We start from the raw sequence: 23,070 nt of genomic DNA on the forward strand, positions 1-23,070 counted from the left end.
TGATATTTGCATGTCCCGACAATAAGTGACTTTGGGCAGCAGCTGCTCATAATGAGACTCTTTGAGACTGGGTGTTTACAAGAAGATTGCCATGGAAATAAGTCTACCTGCTGTTCCTGATTTACTGGTAACTACACTATTCAACGTAGGCCCAGGAACGGCTGAGATGGATGGGTGAGATAGTAATGATATGCTGGCGAATTGTTCATCTACTCAGACATGCAATTAGCCAATGGAGATCGTGGCCATGCCAGAAGAAGCCTGGCTGGTACCCAGCTCCGTTATATCCCGTTTATACGCTAAACTTCAACTTGATCTATTTCGCATGGCTCGGAAAAAGATAAAGTCTGCTCCGACTCTGTGAGCGGTAAAGTGAGATTGTTATCAGATGTATGTGTGTGAGCCTCGTGAGAGTATACACGTGAAGGATAGATAACATATTTGAGATAATATCACCAACTACTCAAGCTCAAGTCAAAAGACTCCACAACAGTACAGAGCGCAAGTCAAGATCACATCCACGCTGCATGTTTCTTGGCGTAAGAGGTTTCTGGGAACTACGCCTATTTATTGCTGTCATCGTGGTGCGCTTGTGACTCAAGACTTCGTGTACACACGTAAGTCGTTGGCCGCCGCGTTAAGATCCCGAATGATATGTAAGAAAGACACGTGAAGAGTGCCATGTACCTTGGAACCGTGTATTGGAAGGCCACGTGCGGTCATAACTCCTACCGTTTGCCAGCACAGTGGTGAGATTGACAAGCTTCCGATTGTGATCTGTATGCGGCTGAAAACTTAGATCTAGAGTATTAAGACTACCATACACAGCATTCAGTACATAAGCCCCCCGCTCTTCGTTTTCGTGACCCGCGAGTCACAGTGCATATACGCTGTTACAGGCAGATCCCTTGCGTCTTTAAATCATAAGCTGAATGAAGTCTTCCTATGACTAGTACTGAAGATGATGAAGCATTGTTCGACATATGTATTTCTCAAGAACCTACACTAATTATGTACAGGGGGGTAATCCTCCGGCTGATAGCTCACGGGCATCCATTAAGATTTTGGCCAATCTTGAACAGCTGTGACAACCTCCCAGAGTATCTAACTTGCTGGATGCATGCCACACCGGCACAGTATCAGCCCGACACTTCCCCCCCTGTATCTCAACATGAATGGACCGTGAGCCGAACCCAAATGTTGACCTCTCTGATGTTATGAACCCAGGTGAACCGTTCTGCCTGATGCCATATATGTTCATAGATTCGCTCTTGCATATTTGGTAGTATGCAGCCTTGTGGTCAAAACAAAAACTGTAAGCGTGAGACATCCCGTGCTACCTGCAGCAGTCAGTCTACTAGCCCTGCGAGCTGCAGATCTTCTGCAGTCTTTCCCCAGAGTCGAGTGTTTATGACGCCATGTGTCGAGGTCAATGCTTGTCAGATTATAGAACGGAAGACGGCAGAATCGCAAAATCTCTGATCGCGTCGTACGGGCCTACTACACCATACATACTGTTGCGTTGCGATCAGCGGTCGTGGAACCATCAGCACGGCAAACCACATGGTTTCTTTCTCCTTAATACGAGACTCAATAATATCACGATTGTGATGCCTGCGATCGTGCTTGGGTGACCAAAAGTAGACTTGGTGTGTATAGAGGCTGCTGCATACGTGTGAGACCCAACACCATCTGTCCTACGCTCGGGACCCCTAGCTCTTGCGTATGAACCTTTGATGAGTCATGTATTCCGGGGTACACCAGATTGACTTTCAGGATTTGTGCGGAGAAGTAAGGGGTTAGTTGGTACTCTGTATGGGTTGTCAATATCCTGTCGGTTGCGGAGTGGTGACCGAAAGTTGGTGAAGGCTGGCAGGTGTCTGTACCACGAAGGACATCAATAGCTTCATTCGTCGTCAGAAATAGCGTCCGATCACCCCGATCAGTTACTCATATGAGGTGAGGTGTCAAGTACTTCTGTATCTCTCGAGGTCTGTGATGGCGTCATCTTTTTCGCAATCACCAAAGGCGTTGCGTATCAGTTGCTTCATTAGGGCGCTATACGTCAGTGTGTTTGTTCTAGACTCAAGCAACAGACCGATTTCATTGACCTGCGGTGCGAGGTATGCTGCGAGTCAGCGGAGCTGTTCACTGGCCGGCTTGCACAGGAACCAGACTCTAGTGAGACTTTAGTCGTATATCTATAGGATTGGTATGCTGGTAGAGGCTGGAGTTTCTTGCATGGACTTCTTATTCGTAAAGCACGAATGATCGGCTCATCTAGGATACACCTCCGAAATAGCGTACGCCCTTATGTACGACATCAAAGATCGTCTCGGTACACCCATGTCGACCGCGTCGCCTCGGTAAAAGTCTGTGGCTTGACCTTGATGATGAGCCAGCTTCAAGCCAACGCTTACAGTACCTAATGTTCTGTAAGGAGAGAATCCTGAAACTATCCGCGATGGTCTGCTGCGTTCGAGCATCGTGCAAGTGTGCACGTGAGGGGAAAGATAAGCATAGCCAGGGATTGGCTACTGCAAGTGACAAGGAGGAAGTATAGATTGGCTTGCTTACCTTGGCTACCTTTTGGATGATGGCTCATGCACTCGACACCTCACACCGTTCGCCCAAGGAAGGCAATGGAGAGGCTGGCCAATGAACAGAACGCCACCTGTACCTATTGAGCCGTGGAGTCCTACGGTGCTGTCTGCGTATGCAACATACAGACGTAGCGTCGCCGGTCTCAGCCTCGAAAGTGCTCGGATCATGAGGGCCATTTTTAGCGGAGTTGCGGGACTTGATTCCTATCCCTGAAGCGACCAAAACAAGGTGTGAGAGGCTCTGGGGTGTTCAGGTGTCTCGCTTGGACTACCCTTTGTTGACATACGGACACTGACCAAGCTTTCTTGACGCCATGTTTCTGACAACCTGCAGAGACGTGTTGAGACCAGGCGCCGGTTTTCTCGTATGCGATCGGTTGTGACGTGTGAACGATTGACTACGGGTTTACCCTAGAAAGCTGGAGGTGTGCAGTGTCACCGGGCTGCCACTCACACCCCTAACCCAACAGCCTGGCGGGGCCCTAATGCCTGTCTCCATGGATGATGCCTGAACGTTCCGTCCACACCCTGGCCCCAGTTTTGCATAAGCAGTGCGGCAGTGCTCACTGTGATCCTGTGTACACTATTGACGAAGGATGGGGTGGTGTTGAATAGCCTCTGTAATTTCCGTCGTTGTTTGCTCGGCTGTTTGGTGGTGTTTGTTGCAAATTGGCTCATCCCGGTCGAGGAAAGGCAGACGCTTCACTGACGCTAGCGGCAGGCGCGGCTGCCATTTCCCACCCTCATGAGTTCACTTTCACCTCGCCTTCCGCCTCTCTAGCCTTGCTGATGCCTATACACGCAGTCTGCTGCTTTCTTCATCGGCTCTTGACCACTTTGGTGGCTGAATTGGTGTGGAAGCCTTCCGTGGAGGCATAAGCCAATAGAACAACAGCCCCGCCCTCCATGTCTCTGCTCCACACTCGTGACAATACAAGTCCAGATTGCTGTGATCCAGTCCTACAGATGCAATGACACGAGCGGGTGCGCGATCTTGATTTTTGAAGCTGCAACCACCACGGAGTGTTCGTGAGGTATCGAATCACACCGGTGACCGAGTTGCACCCGACTGCCCCTCACTGGACAGCGTAAACAAGTCATGGGGCCCCATTCAGCATGACGCAACCAAATTATCAATTGAGAGGAAGCTAAAAGACAGCAGCTGACAACGATAGATGGTTCAATGTTCGCGGCGATGTGGCAAAAGTTCTGATCCGAGTGGGACGATCAGGCCAAATTCGTGTCGTGAAGGTGGTAATAGCAGTGACAACAGACGTCAATCGATGAACTGTTGCTTTGTGAAAGAGCCCTTGGGAAGACAGGTATATTTCTCAGTGAAGCGGCAAGTCTCGCCGACTCAGCGGCATCCTTTATGCGAGGTTGTTGTTACAATTGTCCCCAAAGTCCAAATACAAATCTCAGATGTGTTTATCGCCGCAATGCATTTGGCTCAGCGTTTCGTCTGTACCGAAGAGGGCCTTGCGCTATGGCAGCTGCTTTTCTAAGACATGTGTTGTCAGCTCAATCTTGCCTAGAGGGTCTGTAATAAGACAATGGCTTTATATACTGGGCCTGTTAGGCTTGAAGATTCCCGCTCTGCAATCGCAATTATAGCCATGAGGTCAGGTAGGCCATCCATCCGTGAGAATCTTAGAGTCTTCGTTGAGCCATCTCTTGTGCCAGGTAGTCTTTCCTGTTCTAGCTTCTCAGTCTGATAACACTCATCTTTGCACTAGCACCTCGGTCGAGCCTGTTCGTGAATACTCACGGTGGTGTCGACGAAATTTCGGGATATCAAGGTCCTTTCGACGCAGCAAGTCAAGCCATGAAGTCGTTGTTCAGTCAGCCTCCCTGCACTCCAAGCTTCCAGCCCTCAACCTATCGGATGAACCCTCGATCATGCCGTGCAGAAGTGCATGGGCGTGCGTCCAGATGCAGGTATACGACTCTGTAAACGGCTGTGTGTCTCGCGAGGAGACGGCAACAGATCCGCCATATGCGAAGATCACTTTGGACCAAGCATGTACCCGGGGCCGCAGTCTAATGACGCAACATCGAGATTCATCACGAATTATCTTCGTTACTATGCAGTTTTGCAATTGCCATGTCTAATCGAGCAGCAGCAATGACAAAGGTGACGCACATGACGAGCAGACTAATCTGCTACAAGAAATGCGTTGATAGAACCAAGCCACACAGCGATACAATGCATGTAACCGTTGCATACGAGTTTCGAAAAAATTGTACGGAAAAAAATCGTCTGAGACTTGGAGCATAAATGCGGATGGTTACACGCAGGGAATGCACTTAATTGTTATGCAGGGTATTCCGCTCAGCAGAGATGGCGTACACGGAAAAGTTGTCATTCGATCGCCTGCATAGCGGCTGTCCACACCCTCCCAGACAACTTGTATGCATGCATGAGCAGGCCTCGTACATACTTCACCTCATCACAATTGGAGCGCGTAAGCAGTCCCGCGGGCCGGCAGCTTGATCTGCAAGAGCAAGGTACACACCCCAGTCCCACAATATCTGAGCTTCAGTAAGTACTGCAAGCGAAGGCGGGCCATGTACCTCTTCAGCCGGTGCAGGTACCTCTTAATCCCAGCGGCTTAAAGAAATTGAACAGTGTCAACTTCGAGGGACAACGGCACGGCCTCTCTGGTCTATCGCAACTGCAATAGGCAAAGTGTCTGACAGGAAAAGGCATTCGGCCGATGGCCGGACGCAAGGCGCCGTTGCTGGCTACTACAACCGAGCACGAGCAGGAGGCACGCCATATGCGCAGCCTTGTAAAGCACATGGTATCGAGCACATTCCACTCGGTATTCCTGCCCTTGAAAGGGCCACGTTTTTGGGGATGCTCGGCTGCAGATTCGTGGATGCCGTCAACTAATATCGACTGCTTGACGACAAAAATCCCGTTCGTCGACTGGCACGTCCTGCGATATTGACTGCAGTAGCGATGAGATGTTGAAGAGCCGTGATACACCAATTAGCCGTGCGGACGTATAAGCGGAGCGTGAAGACGCCAGCCCTGCCGCCAAAGCAACCGGGGCGCCTATCGTCGCCATTATCGTGTACGCCACGCCTGCTTGAGGTCCGCTTGCAGCGGCTAGTCGATGCGCTCTAAGAGCAATGCGCAATTGAGGCCTAGAGCGATTCTCCACTGAGCTCAGATGGATTGCCGCTAAGCGGGGCATGTATTGGCCTATCGATCATCAGCCGCATCGAATGCCTGCCCGCGCGGCCTTTTCTCCATCTCGCGCGGCAAGCTGGCGTCGAAACAAGGACCACTGGGTGGGCATGCACAGCATCCCGGCGTGGGCGTTCAGATGGCGCCATGAGGTGAGAAGGGCGCGAGCAGTCAGTCATTCGCGCAGTCTCGTGCCCCAGCAGCTTCAGGACCGGAGCGAGCGCGGGGCGGTTGCACAAATGCCTGCACCAGCTGCACGACGCCTTCGCGCTGCAGTCGATCCCTGAAGGCGCAGCATCTAGGGTGCCCGGAATATGCGAGCGATTCAACGGCTTGCGGGATCCAAGCATGACGCTCGCGCTCACCTGGCGCAGGGACTATGCCCAAAATGTCCCACACCCTGGCCCGCCTCTGGAATTTTGCGACTTACCCTCATGCTCCAGCCAGGTTCACACTACCCCAAACTATGCTAAGGGAATGTCCTGCAGCTCCATCAGCGCCGGGAAGCGAAGCAGCAGTGGCCGCCGTAGCCCGCGCGCGAGCATGTGTTTAAATACTAGACACTTCCGCTGCTTCCCCGGTGCAAGCGGATTCTCTCTCCCACCATTCGATGTGATCTTCGTTCACTGGTTCTTTGTAGTAGTTCACGTTCCGTAACTACCACGCTCGCTGGTCGCCGCCATGTTTCCCTTTTCCTTCGGCCTGTTCCCCAATTGGAGTTGGTTTTGTATTTTCGTCACGCTCTTGTAGGTCACCCGTGCTCACACCACATCCGGCCACCGTGCTGTTCCCGCGTCTGTGTTGCAGCAACTGACTCGCCAACTCAGCCTCTTCCGCTACTTCAGACTCTGGGTCAATCTCGCAAGCAATTGGACATATCAGCCCATCCAGCCTGTTGACGAACCTACTATCACATCTAAAGATGTCACAGTCATCATTCCGACTGTGGCCGAAGACCTACAACAGTTGAAAGAAACTGTTCAAAGCGCCTACCGTCTCGAGCCGTACGAGGTGATCCTTGTCACTCCTGACTTGAGGATCAAGCGTGTCTACCAATTGGTGGCAGAGCTAGGCAACCCTAAGCTGATCCAGGTGCTGTCTGTCAGTCAGGCGAACAAGCGTCGCCAATTGTGCCGAGCGATCCCTGAGGTCGAAACAAAAATCACATTACTGCTGGACGATGATGTCTGGCTGCCAGAGAAGTTCAGCAAATGGCTCTTGGCACCTTTCGAGGACCCCCGCATGGGAGGCGTTGGGACCAACCAGCAGCTTCGTCGCGTAAATCGCAATAGCATCTGGGAGTTTCTCGGCGCCATGTACCTGGTGAGGAGGAACTTTGATTGCACCGCCTGCAACTGGATTGATGGTGGGCTCCCATGCCTATCTGGCCGAGCAGTGGCGTATCGATCCGAGATCCTGCAGGACCCCAAGTTCACCTATGGCTTCACGCACGAGACCTGGGGCAGCGATCACTTTCTCAACGCCGACGACGACAACTTCATCACACGATGGTTGTTCAACAATGACTGGAAGATCCAGATACAAAATCACCGGGAGTGCGAGGTCGAAACAACACTCGAGAGCGACTCGAAGTACCTGCGGCAGTGTCTGCGGTGGGTGCGCTCTAATTGGAGGAGCAACCTAACGAGCCTGGCTGACATGTCAATGTGGATGTACGTGCTAAATGCCTCCTGCAATGCCGATGCCTGCATAATTTTCGCGTTGTTAGGCGCCAAGCATCTGCCCCTCCCTCCACTCATTGCACCGACCACCTCGCTAACGCACTGCATTACAGAAACTACCCATGGTCACTGTACGCCGTCTTCCAGACCACCATTACGCAATGGGCGTTCCCTCTCGACTGCCTCCTATTGGCCTCCTTCCACTTTGCCTTATCCGAAGCAGGATACTATGCAGTGGATGGTGAGGTGCAGCCCCAGGCCGAGCAATGGCAGCTTTCGTTGTTCTGGGGACTGTTCCTCGCTCACTTCGTCTTCGCAAAGACGATCAAGCTAATTCCGCATTTGTTAAGAAACCCGGGCGACGTGCGCATGATCCCGGTCTCGGTCGCATTTGGCTATTTCCACAACCTGATCAAGCTGTACGGCTGCATCACTGTCACAGAGGTATGTTCCCGGCCCCACATTCATGGCTATCGACACGCGGCTGACTTGCACTCCAGACCACCTGGGGCACTCGTGAAGGTGCAGATGCCGACGACAACATCAGGATGCTACCCATCCCCAGCACACCTCTAACTCCTCCTATGAGCCCCACTCCCGAGCCAAATAAGCTTCGCGAGAGATGCGCCATGTTTTCGACTGCCGCAAGCTGAGGTACCACATCCTCTTTGACCAGCACATATCCCGGTCAATGGATGCGCCTTGGCCGCGCGAGGACGCAGTAATTTAGACGTTCAACGACCCACGCCGTCCATCCATCACCACATGGCGGATTCGAGCCAGTATTTAAGTTTCCATTTACCACTTCTTTGTTTCAGCGAGCATCATGTCTGGGAATATATCCTCTTGGTCACCAAAACAGGACGGACCGGCTACACGGCGTTCAGGGGCATCGAACATTTTCGATGCAAAATTGCAGCGTTTTTCTTCTCATCCTTCAGGCATTTCGGGCCTCTTTGCCCATGTAGTCTACGCAAAAAGTTGCTGTGGCATGATAGCATTTAGCTCGTGGGTACGCTCATGGAAGTCTCAACTTCGACTCTACAATGAAATATTCGCCAAACAAAAGCATGCTTAATAAGAACCTCATCAGCACCCCTCATCGTCGTGCCAAGCATCCCAAGTGAGATGTTCCGGCTGGCTACCATCCTACGAGCACGGTTGTTTGACCGACGGACCCGCCACTTGATGGGCGTTGGTCGCGCTCCCCTTGCTTTTCCCTGTGTTTAAAGAGGAAGCCGTTCTTGTGTGCCACCGCACGGAGGATCAGAGATGCATACGCCGACCGGCCACCATTCCGGCACCCAAGCGGCACAAACTCAACATAACCCTCACAATCTGGCCAATTGCCCTGTCACCGAAGTCTCGTTGACCTTGCTCCAGACGCTCAACCCACACAGCACAGACCATGTATCTATAGCGCGAACCATCACCGTGTCAGCAACCTCGTCCTGCTCTGATCCTTTCCGTTTTGCTCTGCGCTACAGGCCAAATTGTGAGTGATTGCGACATGGTATCTAGCCATGCTTGTCGCACTACAGGCATCACCAGGCCAATACTGCCCGCCGAACCATTCAAACGCGGCAGGTGCGTGAATGTACCTAGGTACCTCTCCGCTCACACGATCGGGGCTCAACGAACACCCCTTGCGGGCTATCTCCACTTTCGGCCGTATCCTGGATTAATTTCGATGGCGGAAGATTATCAGACTTGCGTTCGAAAGCGCGCCATTGTGGAGCACACGGAAGACCAGAACTGCTTCGCGCCCACAGCCACAGTCACCACAGACACTTCCAAAATCGCAGGTTTGTGAAGCCATGGAATTGCTTAATGCGTTGCACATTCCAATGGCATGGACAGGTCAAAGTTTCGACACGGAATGCTTGTTACCGAAAGTCCTCACACCAACACGGGTTTAGTAAAGCGGGCCTGCATCCTGCGGGTCTATCCACTTGGGGTATGAGAACAGACCCAGCGGCGCCAGACTTCTCATGCACTCTTGCATCGCCAGTCCCGTTAACCATCATCGTGCGTTACGGCATTTGCAAATCCTGTTCATAGTATCCTCACAACGAGTCTCAAAACTTGGAAATACTGGCCTTGAATTGTAATACGCCCTGGCCCCGGATAGCGCGCGAGTAAGAGAAAAGAGACCCTTCTGATCAAACTTTATGCCCGTCATTCCCGCTCCCGCAGGGTCAGCCTTGAGCAGCTCTCAGCTCGTGCACAAGCTCGTGCGCTATACCAGCGCCGAACGTGGCGCAACGCCAGTCCCGATCCTGCACGTCTCGTCATATTCCTCGGAGCGTCTCATGTAAGTGCTTGTCACTGTGCAAATAACACTCGCAGGAGGGATCGTAGGTAATAATGCAGCGTGCAAGGTACCTCCCGCGTATTACAGCCTCGATACAATATGCTGCTTTGTGGCCCGAATCCCCGATGACTTGATGGTTCCTGGCCGATCTAAGCTCACTCAAAGCGTTGGCGTGCATGTCAGACGTGCGCCAGACTCAAGTCAAATACGGTCGGCACTGCAGTCATCTCGATGACACGGCTCCTACTATTTCACACCAAACGAATAGAAGCATCATATGCAGCAATCTTTGCACATTGCAGAAGACCCACTGTCTCCGCAAATTATTATGGTCCACCCACGGCTATTCTCACTTGCAGCTTCGAAGTCTTGTTGCTCCTCTGTCGCTCGTGCGCATCGTGAATGGGTGCCGCTCAACCGGGATAGAATTCGTCAGAAAGGTTTTCAGACGTGGCCTGATGCACGAGCGTCCGGACACTCCTCACCGTTCAGATGTATCTTGGGAATGAGACCTTTTTTGACTCTATGATTGGACAGGCAAGATTGCACGACAGAGCTCGAAGGAAGTTGCAGGATCCATTCATCCGCGGAGGAAGATCCATTCCTCATACTACATTACAATGGCCAAATTCTGCCAAAGTTCCTCGTTTCGAGTCTGCCGACATCTATGTACCTACCATTCTCCGTTGTTTCCTCCGAACTATGAACAGACCGAGCATGTGCGCCCCACAACCTTCAGCAGCTGGTTTTGGTCACAGCCACTGTCTTATCTCGCAATTCTTATCATTCCATGATCGCATCGCTTCCAGCTGACGCAGGGTCGCGGCGGTAACCAGGCGAGCCCCGAATGCCAAGCGGATTTCATGGGCGATCTGTGGATCAAGAAACATCTGGGGCACGAGTACGTGCGGCGCAGGTCTCTTACTTTCCGCCTGTCGCCTTGCAGACAGTTAAACAAACAGATGTCTCTACGTGATATCGCGTGATGTTTCTGGTGCGTCACAGGGTCTTTGTGGACCCTGCGTGCTTCTCAGTAACAAAGTTGAGTGACAGGTTTGTCGGTCAAACCACAGACAGTTAACCTCGGGTGCACCCTTCGGTAGCGTTCCGTGCCGGTTGACTGTGCGATCCGAGATCTGAGCGTTCAGCACGAGCTCTCTGTCGACCTGAGTCAGGAGGACCCTGGGGGCGAGAGGGTGAACGACAACTGATCGTCGCAGACGAGTCGTAGACCAAGCAATACGCATTGCAGATGACACGGTAAATCTCATAACGCCAGGCACATGCTTGAGGCTCTTCATACTACGGTGCGTTATGTGGCAACCTTGGCTGAGCAACTTGTTACCCTTTGGGAAGGTGTGTCGGTGTGGTGGATGCCACACTGTATGTGATCTAACTGAGTACGTGGGATGGCTCTCGACAGCACATATGCATCTTCCATACATCAGGCCAGATGTAATGTTACACGACGATGTTTTCTGTAAGGGGAGGATAGCAGAACCCAAAGACAAGGTCCCGACAATGTCCGAATGGTTGGCCGCCTAATCAAGGCAACACGAATCGATTGTTCCGGGATGCAGAAATCCACATAGCGCGAGTCGCACATGTAACGAAAATTCAAGACCACCCCACAGCGCCAGTGAAGTGCGCCTGCATACGAGTGCATAGAAATTATCGATGACCCAGAGTAAATCGGGTACCCAAATCTTACCATGTACAATCGTTGACATCTTTGGCGACCCGCTGAACCATGAATCTTGACACGCTTCCAAAGGTCACAACATCACCGAGACTCGGCGAGAAATACCGGGCAAGCCGCAGCGCGCGGTCACCTCCACATCACAAGCCACACACCACACCCTAAAATGACATGCAGCTCGCTGACGCTTGAATCCTTGGAGTGGACGGTTTCCACTCCACATGGGTCCTGTCCTGTTTATTCAACTCCTTTCCGTGCCCTCATGTGCATGGTATGGGAGTCAGAGCCGAACTGTTCTTGATTCGCTTCTCGCGTGTAATCGTTTCAGATAGGCTGATCTTCCAGAGCCGGACGAGTCGCACAACTGTCAGCTTCTGTTACGACATTGGGACGTTTTCCACGCAACGCCAGCTAATCAACAAGCTCTTGCCTCTGCCCCGATGCTGACGCTCACGATAGGCCAACTGTTGTGGATCTTGCATCGGATAGCGTAGGATGGTGCAGTGGAGAGTTCTTAGTCATAACGCCTGCTCATGGTACGTGCTCTGCTATTTAGCACGAATCTACCAATGCGGACTGTCATGGCAAACCAACAAAGACCGGTCCCGTCGTGAGCAGCTCGAATCGGATGTTCCCTGTCACACGTACAATCGGAAGATAGCTCAAGATACCTGGTCATCAGCTGAAATGTGGCTGACAAGCGACCTGACAACGACAGTCCGAGCGACTCCACAACTGTATGCAGAGACTTTCCTTGTCGACTGCATGTTGCCGATGTTTCAGTCTCGGTATCCACTCCTCTCACGAGAAACATCTACCTAACGCACGCTCGCTGCGAACACGTGACGCTGCTTCTGTTGAGCTGCTATCGTGACCTGCTTTTCGGCCTTCTTTCCTCCGCCAATTGTCCTATCTCGGACCCTGTGATATGTCATGCAGGCCATCGCAAGCTCCGGGGGCCGTTAGCTTCCCCACCTCGATGCTGCTTAGTCCTCAGATTGAGTTCGAGGATTGGATCTGACATGTGCAGCAGACCCTCAAGCCCGGCCAGACCCTAATTGTTATATTGAGTTCAGGAAAGCTCGGCTCAGGCTGCAGGGACGATCAAGTCGCAATCCATGTGTCGGACGGACATCTCTGGATATGTGCCATAGTGGACGATAAGTTGCATAAAATCGCGAACACAACATTGAGCCAATATATGCATTTGCAAGGACCAAGTAATTGTGTTGTTGCATACACGACTAATCGTTTCAACATTCCATGACGTTTACTCAAAAAATGACGAAAGACGCTCATGTCGTATGATAGTGCGCAACAGCTCTCTTTTAATATTACACCTACCGTAGACTCAAGTTTGAACGTCCTTCGCGTCTTCACTGGCAGCATTCAAGGCGCTCGAAATGGTTGATGGTTTTTTGGGCGTCTGCAATCATTTATCCGACCAATTTTCCGAATCACGATACATTAGGCAGAGCTCTTAACGAAAGAGCCTAGGTATGAAACACACAGTTCGAGGGTTGTACCCTCAATAAACACGATCTCTGGGACTGAGAGCTGCGCGTCACGGTGATATTTCGAGTGAACTACACCTCAGTCTTGATCTCATCACAACAGGAAACATCGGAAAAAACCTCACTCGGACCATTATACCCCGCAGTCCGAAACAGCTCAGCTCCCCGCACTACGAGCAACACCGCCAGCTCTCAAATTGTCAAGCATATCAAAAACAGACATTGGTGTCATTTTGCAACTCGCAGTACGTGAAATATCACGCACGACACAATGCCACCCTCCCGCATCCTCGACTCCCATATCCACCTTTGGCCCTCAACGGCCACAACCTCCAAAGACCATGGATGGATGGCAGACCCAGCCCATCCCCTCGTCAAGCGCCACGGAATATCAGACTATAAAGCTGTCACTCAGCTCTCTTCTGTCGGTTCTGTGCTGGGGGGCTTCATTTACGTAGAAACAGATCGGTATCTCCCTTCCAAAACACCGGACATCAGCCTACGTGCAGGTAAAGAGGAGGTTGAGAGAGTACTGAGGGAGTGGGCGAGAGCTCCTCTTGAGGAGCTGGAGTTTCTGAGGCGACTTGTAGAGGACAAGCCGCAGGAGGGTGATGGATTTGAGAATGGCGACGGAGAGTTGATGAAGGGTGCTGTTGTGTGGGCGCCTTTCCACCTCTCTCGGGATAATTTCAATGCGTATCTTGCCATTGCTCAAGCTGTCGCCGGCCCGCAATTGTGGGATAAGGTGGTAGGATTCAGGTACCTGTTGCAAGGCAAAGAGGAGGGCGAGGTCAAGAACCTTGTTGGAAACGAGGCATGGATTGAGAATATCGTCAGCTTGGGTAAGGGGAGAGGAGGGAAGGGATGGGTGTTTGACGTTGGTGTGGATATTCATCGCGATGGGACGGAGCCGTTGGGTGAGGTCGGCGAGTTGATTCGAAGAGTGAGGGAGCGAGAAGCGCACATAGGGAACGGGGGTCGGCCTGTGCGATTTGTCTTGAGTAAGTGGATTCTCAGTGTGACGGGATTCAAGGACTAATATGACGCGTAGATCACCTCTGTAAACACGCTCTCACAACTAACTCACCTACGGAACCCGCAGAAGCATGGCTCGAAGCGCTCTCGAAAGCTGGACCTGACAACAATGTCTTCATGAAACTGTCAGGCGTTTTCAACGAGTTTGACGCTGCTACACCATCGTCTGCCTCGGATATTGTTAAATCGCTGAGCTCCATTACATCAAAGGTGTTCGACACTTTCGGCGATAAAGTCATGTTTGGTTCCGACTGGCCAGTGTGCAATGTCGGAGGTCCAGTAGGCGAGAAAGAGAACTGGGGATTGTGGGTTGAGAGCGTCCAGTTACTGCTGCAAGAAGCCAAGATTGCGGGTGTCACCAGCGAATCAGTCTGGTGGAAGGCCGGGGTCAGGGCGTATGATGTTAAGTTTTAGGGGTTCAAAATCGAAAACAGGACTTGACAACCATGTTTGATACTGCAGTACAGGTGAAAAGTGTGGAGCTGCATAGCAGTAGGTCCTTTGAGTAAGTTACACCATGCACAGCTGCATTGCTGAGCTTTTTCATTTGATAGTTGATCTGACTTTATTCGCTTATTGCCTTTACTCGTCGGATAGTCAACACACATACCGTACTCACTGTAAATTAACAAACAACCCACCGTCAACTAGCAACTGAGCGCCGGTGATGTAACTGCTTAGGTCACTGCCCAAGAAGACTGCTGGGCCGGCCAGGTCTTCTGGCATTCCAGTCCTGCCTAGAGGTATCCTACCCTCCATGTACTTCCTCTTCTCGTCATCTTCGAGATCCTTCTCGTTCAATTGTGTCTTGATGGTGCCTGGCAATAGCGCGTTACACCTGATGTTGTATTTGCCAAGAGCGCATGCTGATGACTGGATAAGAGACAACACGCCAGCTTTTGTAGGTGTATAGTGGCCTTGTTGTGCGCCACCAACAAGCGCAGAGATGGAGGAAATGCCGATGATCGAGCCACCCGGTGGTGACTGTGTGGACAGTTGTTTCGCAGCTGCTTGGATGGTGTTGAATGCACCTGTGAGGTTGGTATTCAGGGTCTTGCTCCAGAGCTCTGGAGAGATGCTGCACGAATGTAATCAGCTCGTGTTCCTCTGACTCTATACGCAAACACCGTTGTAGTACCTACTCCAAGAACTCTTTGAACTCGCAGATGCCTGCATTGCTCACAAAGACGTCCAGGCGGCCCCACTTCTCCACAACCGCGGCTACAAGCTTTTTGCCTGTCTCTGGATCGCCAACGTCGCCGGGAATCTCGAGCAACCTGCTGCCGCCTTCTGAGGCCTCTTTGACAAGGGACTGATACTGCTCAGAGGACCTCGGGTCTCCTAGGTGGTTAACAGCCACATTGGCGCCCTGTGCAAGGTAGCCGAGGACGATCGCACGTCCAATGCCGGTAACGCCGCCTGTGATGGCCATAGACTTGCCAGCAAGAAGCTGTGCCATTGTTGATTTGGGATCGCGAAATGTGGGTTCAGAGTAAGCTGGTGGGGTAGTTCTGATGAGGGAGGCGGGGTTCAGGGAGGCAGTCGGCGTACACAGTAGCACTTGACACAAACTGAATGGCAGAGGGGGAGTCTACAGTCCAGATGCGCCATGGCAATATATGCTGGCCTATGGAGCGAATTTCGTTAGTTGCGATTGTACAAATGCGAAGCGTGCCCGTGTGGGGAGTGACACGGGTCATTGCAGGCCGAGGGCAGGCACAGCCAAGGCGGCGTTGAGTGCCAAGGCTACAGTAGGGCGGTCACCATTTCACGCAATAACGCGTTACAGACCAACTACGCAGTTTCTCTCCCCAAGTCAATAGTCTGCGAACCAGATCAAACATGGTGTACAACTGGGACGACAAAGAGGTTGACTGCTATCGACTCTATGTGGAGGAAAAGAAGAGCCTTGATGAGGTGATCTCATACTGGGAGACTCAAGGCTTCACTCCGAGGTATCAATGGATCACCGTACAACGGCCATCAACCTCTCGGAGCTGACTGCGTCATACAGTAAACGCGCTTTCCAAACACAGTTCAAACGATGGGACTTTCCCAGCAAACAGAATCCAGCACACAGAAATTCTGCCCTTGTCGCTCGCCTCCAGCAGCTATGGGAACAAAATTACACTCAGAAGGATATGGTCGATGCCCTCCAGAACGAAGGCTACCATATTAACGATCGCGAGGTGATCAGACTGCGATTGAGGCTCAAACTTCTACTCCGAGAAAGCGTCCCTAGACCGAAGAGAAATCAGAACGTTGAGGGTGGCGTACAGAAGAGGTCTAAGAAGAAGGGCAAGTCGAAGGCTCTGCCCGGGAGTGGTTTGATCAACCAGCTTGGCAATGCTATACTGGCTGCGAGTTCCGAGAGCGAAGCAAGCTCGGGGGAGGAGGAAGAAGAGATCACGCATATAATGACAGGCAAGGCAACCACCTCCGCCGAACATGTACGGCCAACACAGCCCGAGCTCGACACAACTTTGCTCGATCCCGAAGAGACGCTGCGGAGACAGCTACGACAGGAGCATCTACAGCAAGAGAGCGATGAGAAATGGCGGACACGAAAACGGCGACGACGAACACGGGGCTGGGCAGGTCTACCAGCAGACACACCCGGCGAGCCACCCCGATTCCCCTCCGAGACTACGATCGACGAAGCGAAAGCATATCTTGGTCTAGACAACACCATGTACCGCCGGCTGCGTGAGCGATTTCAGGAGCTCTGCGAAACTGAGGGTGTGGCGAAGAAGACGGTAGCTGGCCCGGAGAAGTGGGCACAGCTAGTGCAGCGACTCATACAGGAGGATGAGCAACTGGTCGCTGTCTTCCACGAGGAGCCTGAAGTATTTCAGAACAACGATGCGCTGTTTCGACCAAAAGGACAGAGGGCGCTGTCCATCGATGTCATATGCATGGACGTCACAAAGCGACTACGCACCATGGAAACCAGAATGACGCTAGCGGACGCAAAGAATGCACTCGGTCTCAATCCAGAACAAACACGACATGTTAGAGCCGCTTATGTCTCAAAGCTGAAGACGGCTCATTTTACGAACAAGCATGAGGCTGGAGAAGAGCAGTGGGCGCAGCTTAAGACGTCTTGGGTCAATGATTCTGAGCATCTAACGAGAGCTCTCTCACAAGGCGAGGCTGACGCTGGGTATGCGCGAAAGCTGCGGGCTGTTGAGGTGCTAGCTCGAGATGTCATGAAGCGGCAGCAGCAGGAGAAACTGGCCCAAGACCCATCGAAAAAAAAGCAGATTCACCAGGGCCCTGGACCTGGCCCAGCCCCTCCCGTTGTTGCACCCCAGCCAGAAAGACGACGACAAAGCGCTGCACTGGAGTACGGGTCTTCTGCGCAGACAAGTCATACTGCCTTACCAGCGCTACCTCCTACAAGTGATCTGCAGATTGATCCCTCATTGCTACTAGCTGCGAGCGATGCCGCCATACATCCAGGATTGGCGTATCATCAGTCTGAGCATCAGTATCAAGCACACCACGACCATACACAGAACACACAGTCACTCTCAATTTCTCACCATGCGCCATCCCATCACTACAGCCAAAATTACTACCCGGCAGCCACATCCCAACATTCCCAGCCTATGCCCATATATTTTCGTCTACATCACCTGTCTGCTACGTCTTTTCCTTCCAAGACCGTTTGGCTGTCTATTCTGCATACACATTCGGTCAACGAGATCAGCAATCTTGTTACTCGTGAGCATCCAGGGACTATTGTGCTGAAGATCGAAGGATTAGTTGTGTACAGACAGGACCAAGGCGAACGAGAGGTTGTTGTCGAAGTCAGTGATGATGAAGAGCTCGTTGCATATCTAGGTCATGTCAAAAGCACAGGACAAGGGAAAGCGACTTTTGTGGTCCTGCTCGGAACTGGCGGTGGGGTTTATACATAGCCTCTTGCCTTTGGGAACACAATTACGATGGCCATATTGGTGGGTTGCAAACATCATGATCTTCATAATGTGGACTTACCCCGGCTCTCTACCAAATCATGAGTGCGAAGATTAAATTCTAGGCCTGTTAAGCCAGAGTTTTCGCAGTCCTTTGCGACTTCCATGTATCCAGGGTGCTCAAGGGGTCTCGTCAACCAGGGAAGCGATGATCAGCCAGTCCCTACTAATGGCATCTCTTTTTGCGCTTGAACATTGGCACACGTACCAATTTTGAGAAAGTCCTGCCTTTATAAAGAAACCGGGGCTAGTATCATCTGTCAACAGCACCCCTGCATCTCTCTCAGCCTTTTCTACGCTACAAGACAATCCCAGAGATACGACCTGCCTGTCCATCGCAATCAAATATTTACCGACATTCTGATCGGTGCATCAGTTGATACATCGTTAAAAAGCAACAAATCCGCAAGGCAGGTCTCCTAGCAATACCACCTTCACGAGAATGTTGAGGCAACACGCAGTTGTTGATGCTGAGCGGCCACTGAGGCGTGCACGGATTCGCCGCAGGTATTATGACAGAAGTCGACAGATCTACGAACTGCAGTGTATTTGTCCGCAGGAGTTGTCCCAATTTCCTACCGCGTCGACCTTCAGATTCTGGAACGGTATCGCCAATGACGGCTTACAGTACAGGCCCCTGGAGATTGGCCGCATATGGCCTATGGACTCAACTCAAGCCGTCTCCGGGACTGGCCCGGTGCAACTATTCACGATTGACAAAGGTGCATACAACAGCGACATGCCTGATCTCGTCCCCTACACCATTGAAGGAAATAGCCAACGGTTCATCGTGGAGGCTAACGGCTTTGTACCCACTGGAATCTTGGAAAATTTCCGCCAATCTTCAGCATATGGAAACTTCAACTCCAGGCTTGATGATCCACTCATCTTCAGCATAATTCAGTTCATCTTCATCCTTAGGGGCATAAGGCGCTATTACTTCTACACCACACCCCACGATGCACCGCCACATATCCACCTCGGTACTCTGGCTCAAGCTCTACACAGGGCCACTCTAGGGAGCAGATCCGCTGCACACGGACAACCCCCATCACTAAATAGCACAGGGATGCTAGAGATACGAATTCCACAAGCCCTAGGGTTGCAACATCCACACACCACAATGGACCCTAGGCTAAGAGCGAAGGGATTGAGCACCACAGCCAGCACCATCCCTTACGATGACATCACCAGTACCAATAAAACCAGGGGTAACGAAGCTGGGAAAATTTACTTTGCTAGCCTCGAATGGGGCACTATTAATTGGGTCACGGGTGAGGGACTTATGACCGACAGCTCTACGCCTGAAGGACACACGACCGACAGCTTCACACCCGAAGGAGTTGAAAATGGTTTAGAGGTGTCGGTACCTGGCACCGACAATGAGACTTAGGCTACTGCTTAGAGAACAGGTACGCCCGGGTTCTCATTAAGGTAGGGGCGCATGTAAAACCGGCACTGTTGGTAAGGAAAGAGTCGGTTTACGAAAAGTGGTATTCATGGATGGTCGTAGAAGAACCTAGGTGTTTTCTAGATAGACTTTCGATGTAGACATCAAAGACTGGAGAACAGTATTTCTATCGTTGTCGGTGTTGCTCCTATTGACTTTCCGTGAGCACACTAATCTTTTAAGTAGACTTCAATTCCGTTTGACAAATGTGCCACACATATATATTATGTGTAACTGACGAAGCCGATGACGTGTTTTTCGGCTCGGGCGACAGCTGCGGGCTGAAAGCTGCATTGTCGATTGCTTGTACCGATGAAGTGCTTCTTGGTGCACCTAATAGGCGACACCTCGAAGTCAGCGAGTGCAAGGGCCGTGATCAGCACGATGAGATGTGCAAACAAGGGACATAAAAGTAGCATATCGTGTGGGTCTGAGCATTGATAAACCGTGATGAGTAGGGATACAAACATGAAGCGTCCCGCAGAGCCCGCGTGACCCTGTACATATCAGAGCAGCACAAGTTGAATGATTGAAAGAGTTGACATAATTCCATTAAAAGGTGGATGTCATACACCAAACGCCTTCATCTCGTGTCAAGGACAACACTAGCTGTCTAAAAATGTTCCTTCCAGAACTTAAAGTTAACCTCCTGGCATGTCGCCTCTTTACACGCCTTCTTGATATCTCTCGCTGCAACGTTTGGCCCGCAGAAGTATACACCCACGTCTGTCCTCAGCGTACCTTCAAGCCCGTTCATGTATGTACGATCCAGCAGCCCATCACGCATACCACACAGCAAGCGCGGAAAATCTGGACGGCCGAAGTTTGTTCTGCTTTTGAGCTCCGTGAGGGGGTCTTTGTCCGTACCGACAGAGTTGAGCACGATATTTTGCGCGGTGTTCGCGTCCATCTTCTGCGTTAGGTAGGTGTGGATGCGCAGGAACTGGTCGCCGTCACTGGCGCCAACAGACTGCGCTTCGAGAGAGGAGAGCAGAGTCTGGAACCATTCGAAAGACGAGGTATCTTTGCAAACCCAGATGAATTCAACACGGCGCAGACGCTTGGGAGGGTTGGGGGACAAACGCAGATGGTAGATGGACTTGAGGATGGAAGCCCAAGGTGTGACACCGATACCTGTGCCGATGAGAACTGCCACTTCGTTCTCGAAGACATCTTCGGCGGGTGCGCCATAGGGACCGTCGATGCGCAGAGCGGGCATCTTCTGGCCATGCTGAAGCGCAATTTCGTACATTCCCATAGGGTCGAGCTCATCGTAGAGCTTACTCTGAGACTGTCCAGCACCAAGTGCATCTGCGAGGGCGCGGGTGAAGTCGCCCACCTGGCGAACATGGACAGAGATGTACGGGTCATGAGGGCAGGACGTAATGGTAAAGGGGTGCCACTGGTGGTAGCTGACCTCGGGACAGTTGAGGAACAACCATTGTCCGGGTTTGTACTTCATGCTAGGCTTCGTGAACTGAATCTCGACAGCATCGTAGGGGTGGCGGACGACCTTGACGATCTCAGTTTGGCGTCTGCAGCGAATTTCGCGGTACAGGCGGTCGAAGAGGTAGAGACCGCCTCCGAAAAGCTCCCATCGCCAGCCCTCGTATCCAATACAGTGGGTCCAAAAGTTGTCCTTGTCGAATGGAGAGAAGGCAGGTGCCGTGTCTCGGACGAAACAGCTCGTTGCGTGTGTGTACATGCCGAGGAGAAATGGGATGAATAGATGGTGTGTGTACCAAAACGTTTCGAAAGATTGCTGTCGAATGCGGTGGTGGGCAGTGGTGTAGATTAGAAGCATGCAGAGAAGCATAATGTGTCCAGTGATGCCACCTGCTTCGGTGTAGTGGATCTGGAGTGCTATTTGCGGTCGCACTTGTGTTCGTTCAACATTGAAGAAGCTAGAGACTTGTAAGCTTCAGATGAGCGAACTCTGCCAACAAACTCACTTGACGTAATGCGCTGAGGTGTGGAGGACAGTGAAGAACAGCATAGCATAAGCGACCTGTCGGTGGAACCATTGGGACTCGTCCAGGGGTAGCCATCTAGCCTTGGGTCGAAGCCAACGGAGGATGTTGCGGCACATAGGCATAACGATGACCATTGTGTCGACACTCAAAACAAGGCCAGCGCCTCGAGAGATCCATACTGAGAATTGTAGAGCGTTCAAAGGTGCTAGTCGAGCGTCGCCTGCTTGCTTCCACCTGCAGAATGTTAATTATTGGGACATCGGTCACGGGCTTTGGAAGACTCACCATCCTATCGCAAAAAGCGCCCAATGAAACCCCCAAAAGAAAAAGTGAAATGCGAACTTCTTCGGCATGAAGAATCGCGAAAACGAGTCCCCAGCTGGTGCGGCTCCCATGTTGGCGGTGTTACTGAGGACCAATGGCTGTATCTCTCTATGTTGTTATCCACCAAAGACGAGGTCGTGGCCGTGATGCTTGGGTATTAGATTGCAATTAAAAGAAAGTAAGCAAACAGAACCTCGACTGAAGGGACGTTATTCAGTCAAAGTTTAACCCGGCCAGCCAGATACGAAGCGAAGAAATGAATGTTTGCGTCCAGATCCGAGCGCTTGAGGAGTCGAAGGAACGGAGGTGAAGAGTTTAAGGCTGCAGGGCACGGAGGATATGTAAACGTGCAGCTCTAACTTTGGTCTGTGCTGTGAACGTAGATCAGGATCTTAGAGAAGCCGTTCGATTTGGGTGGAACGACTCGTTGCGCTGAAACTGACGGGCTCAAACACCTAGTCCTGGTTGCAGTATGTATACCAGGCGACTTAAGGCGGATGACAGCTTCGTTGAGCGAATTCGGCAAGGTTGCCTCCAGGTAATTGGGGCCTGCAAGCCTCACGGGCCTTAACGGCGGTTATGAGTTGGCGTGAATGGTGGAGGGGTTGCCGCTATGCGTTGAACGCCAGTCGTCAGAGGTGTGTCTCAGACCTGAAGCGCCAGGCCAGAGAGCATTCTTCCTTGTAGATCAAGCGGGTTCTTGGAGCCTCAAGAATTTGGAAAAGGCTTGAGCTATGCGCCTAGAATCAGCGAGGCAGCAGCTGTCTCGTACAAGTAGATCACTTGGCCGTTTGGTGTTGTGATGCGTGGCGGCAGGCTTCTTTCGGTACACAGGCACGAAGCAGAGGCGCCTCGATCTTAGGTTGCGGACGTTAACTAATCTTTGTGCCTGAACCGCTGCAATGCTAATCTGGCAGCTGTCACTCGGTTTCCTGGGGAAATGCAGCTGCGATCGTGTCTTGCGTGTGCTTTCTGGTGATGTTCCTGATACGCAGGGGTCTTCGCTGAGACAATGCAGGTTCGAGGCGGCTCAATGTGGAGAGAGATGGTGCCGGGGTACACGGAAAAGTTGCCAGGACAATGCGGCGTGGTATTTCCCAGATTCGTGGTTACGGGATGAGGTCCAACTTTGTGTGATCAACGGTCTGACGAAGAGTTCGTGAAGGATTGTGTGCAGCAAGAAGCGGGCCGTCCTTTAGCCAAAATTTCCTGCAAAGAAGCGCTGCACCCAAGACGCATGGGCGCAGAAGAATTGCTGGTGCAAGCATGTCATGACTTGCTTTGCTGGACGCGCCGAGGC

The 23,070-nt window shown here is 51.8% G+C and overlaps 6 protein-coding genes across 6 annotated transcripts; 4 read left to right on the plus strand and 2 right to left on the minus strand.

Moving 5' to 3' along the window:
• Positions 1-6,480: 6,480 nt before the first annotated feature.
• On the plus strand, positions 6,481-8,134 carry C7974DRAFT_301275 (nucleotide-diphospho-sugar transferase; the record flags this gene model as incomplete). The annotated part of the gene is made up of 4 exons (XM_046137844.1): positions 6,481-6,545; positions 6,627-7,472; positions 7,595-7,925; positions 7,982-8,134. The coding sequence occupies 4 exons, from the start codon at positions 6,481-6,483 to the stop codon at positions 8,132-8,134; spliced, it is 1,395 nt and encodes a 464-aa protein (XP_046002062.1).
• A 4,947-nt stretch (positions 8,135-13,081) lies between these two features.
• Positions 13,082-14,723, plus strand: C7974DRAFT_116635 (uncharacterized protein). Its single transcript, XM_046135079.1, has 2 exons — positions 13,082-14,009; positions 14,060-14,723. The coding sequence occupies exons 1-2, from the start codon at positions 13,280-13,282 to the stop codon at positions 14,455-14,457; spliced, it is 1,128 nt and encodes a 375-aa protein (XP_046002063.1). The 5' UTR covers positions 13,082-13,279; the 3' UTR covers positions 14,458-14,723.
• On the minus strand, positions 14,558-15,753 carry C7974DRAFT_116713 (short-chain dehydrogenase/reductase-like protein SDR). Its single transcript, XM_046135082.1, has 2 exons — positions 15,186-15,753; positions 14,558-15,121 (listed from the first exon to the last, which is right to left on the minus strand). Exons 1-2 carry the CDS (start codon positions 15,500-15,502, stop codon positions 14,659-14,661), a joined length of 780 nt encoding a protein of 259 aa, XP_046002064.1. The 5' UTR covers positions 15,503-15,753; the 3' UTR covers positions 14,558-14,658.
• On the plus strand, positions 15,521-18,216 carry C7974DRAFT_116637 (uncharacterized protein). Its single transcript, XM_046135080.1, has 2 exons — positions 15,521-15,998; positions 16,058-18,216. The coding sequence occupies exons 1-2, from the start codon at positions 15,886-15,888 to the stop codon at positions 17,964-17,966; spliced, it is 2,022 nt and encodes a 673-aa protein (XP_046002065.1). The 5' UTR covers positions 15,521-15,885; the 3' UTR covers positions 17,967-18,216.
• Positions 18,216-19,460, plus strand: C7974DRAFT_116711 (uncharacterized protein). The gene has a single exon (XM_046135081.1). The coding sequence runs from the start codon at positions 18,466-18,468 to the stop codon at positions 19,414-19,416; it is 951 nt and encodes a 316-aa protein (XP_046002066.1). The 5' UTR covers positions 18,216-18,465; the 3' UTR covers positions 19,417-19,460.
• A 470-nt stretch (positions 19,461-19,930) lies between these two features.
• C7974DRAFT_116829 (NADPH oxidase A) lies at positions 19,931-22,256 on the minus strand. Its single transcript, XM_046135083.1, has 3 exons — positions 21,732-22,256; positions 21,426-21,680; positions 19,931-21,377 (listed from the first exon to the last, which is right to left on the minus strand). Exons 1-3 carry the CDS (start codon positions 21,839-21,841, stop codon positions 20,087-20,089), a joined length of 1,656 nt encoding a protein of 551 aa, XP_046002067.1. The 5' UTR covers positions 21,842-22,256; the 3' UTR covers positions 19,931-20,086.
• Positions 22,257-23,070: the final 814 nt, after the last annotated feature.

This window comes from Boeremia exigua, assembly GCF_020726555.1.
Source record: "Boeremia exigua strain MPI-SDFR-AT-0100 chromosome Unknown C7974scaffold_2, whole genome shotgun sequence".
In the NCBI taxonomy this organism is placed as follows: Eukaryota; Fungi; Ascomycota; class Dothideomycetes; order Pleosporales; family Didymellaceae; genus Boeremia; species Boeremia exigua.

Excerpts from the sequence above, each read along its gene's own strand:
- C7974DRAFT_116635 (XM_046135079.1), top strand. The coding sequence starts at position 13,280 with ATGCCACCCTCCCGCATCCTCGACTCCCATATCCACCTTTGGCCCTCA. Across the intron at positions 14,010-14,059 it reads GCCTGTGCGATTTGTCTTGA|ATCACCTCTGTAAACACGCT; the intron begins GTAAGTGGATTC and ends TATGACGCGTAG.
- C7974DRAFT_116713 (XM_046135082.1), bottom strand. The coding sequence starts at position 15,502 with ATGGCACAGCTTCTTGCTGGCAAGTCTATGGCCATCACAGGCGGCGTT. Across the intron at positions 15,122-15,185 it reads GAGTTCAAAGAGTTCTTGGA|CATCTCTCCAGAGCTCTGGA; the intron begins GTAGGTACTACA and ends ACATTCGTGCAG.
- C7974DRAFT_116637 (XM_046135080.1), top strand. The coding sequence starts at position 15,886 with ATGGTGTACAACTGGGACGACAAAGAGGTTGACTGCTATCGACTCTAT. Across the intron at positions 15,999-16,057 it reads ACTCAAGGCTTCACTCCGAG|TAAACGCGCTTTCCAAACAC; the intron begins GTATCAATGGAT and ends TGCGTCATACAG.
- C7974DRAFT_116711 (XM_046135081.1), top strand. The coding sequence starts at position 18,466 with ATGTTGAGGCAACACGCAGTTGTTGATGCTGAGCGGCCACTGAGGCGT.
- C7974DRAFT_116829 (XM_046135083.1), bottom strand. The coding sequence starts at position 21,841 with ATGGGAGCCGCACCAGCTGGGGACTCGTTTTCGCGATTCTTCATGCCG. Across the intron at positions 21,681-21,731 it reads GCGCTTTTTGCGATAGGATG|GTGGAAGCAAGCAGGCGACG; the intron begins GTGAGTCTTCCA and ends AACATTCTGCAG. Across the intron at positions 21,378-21,425 it reads ACCTCAGCGCATTACGTCAA|CTTCTTCAATGTTGAACGAA; the intron begins GTGAGTTTGTTG and ends ACAAGTCTCTAG.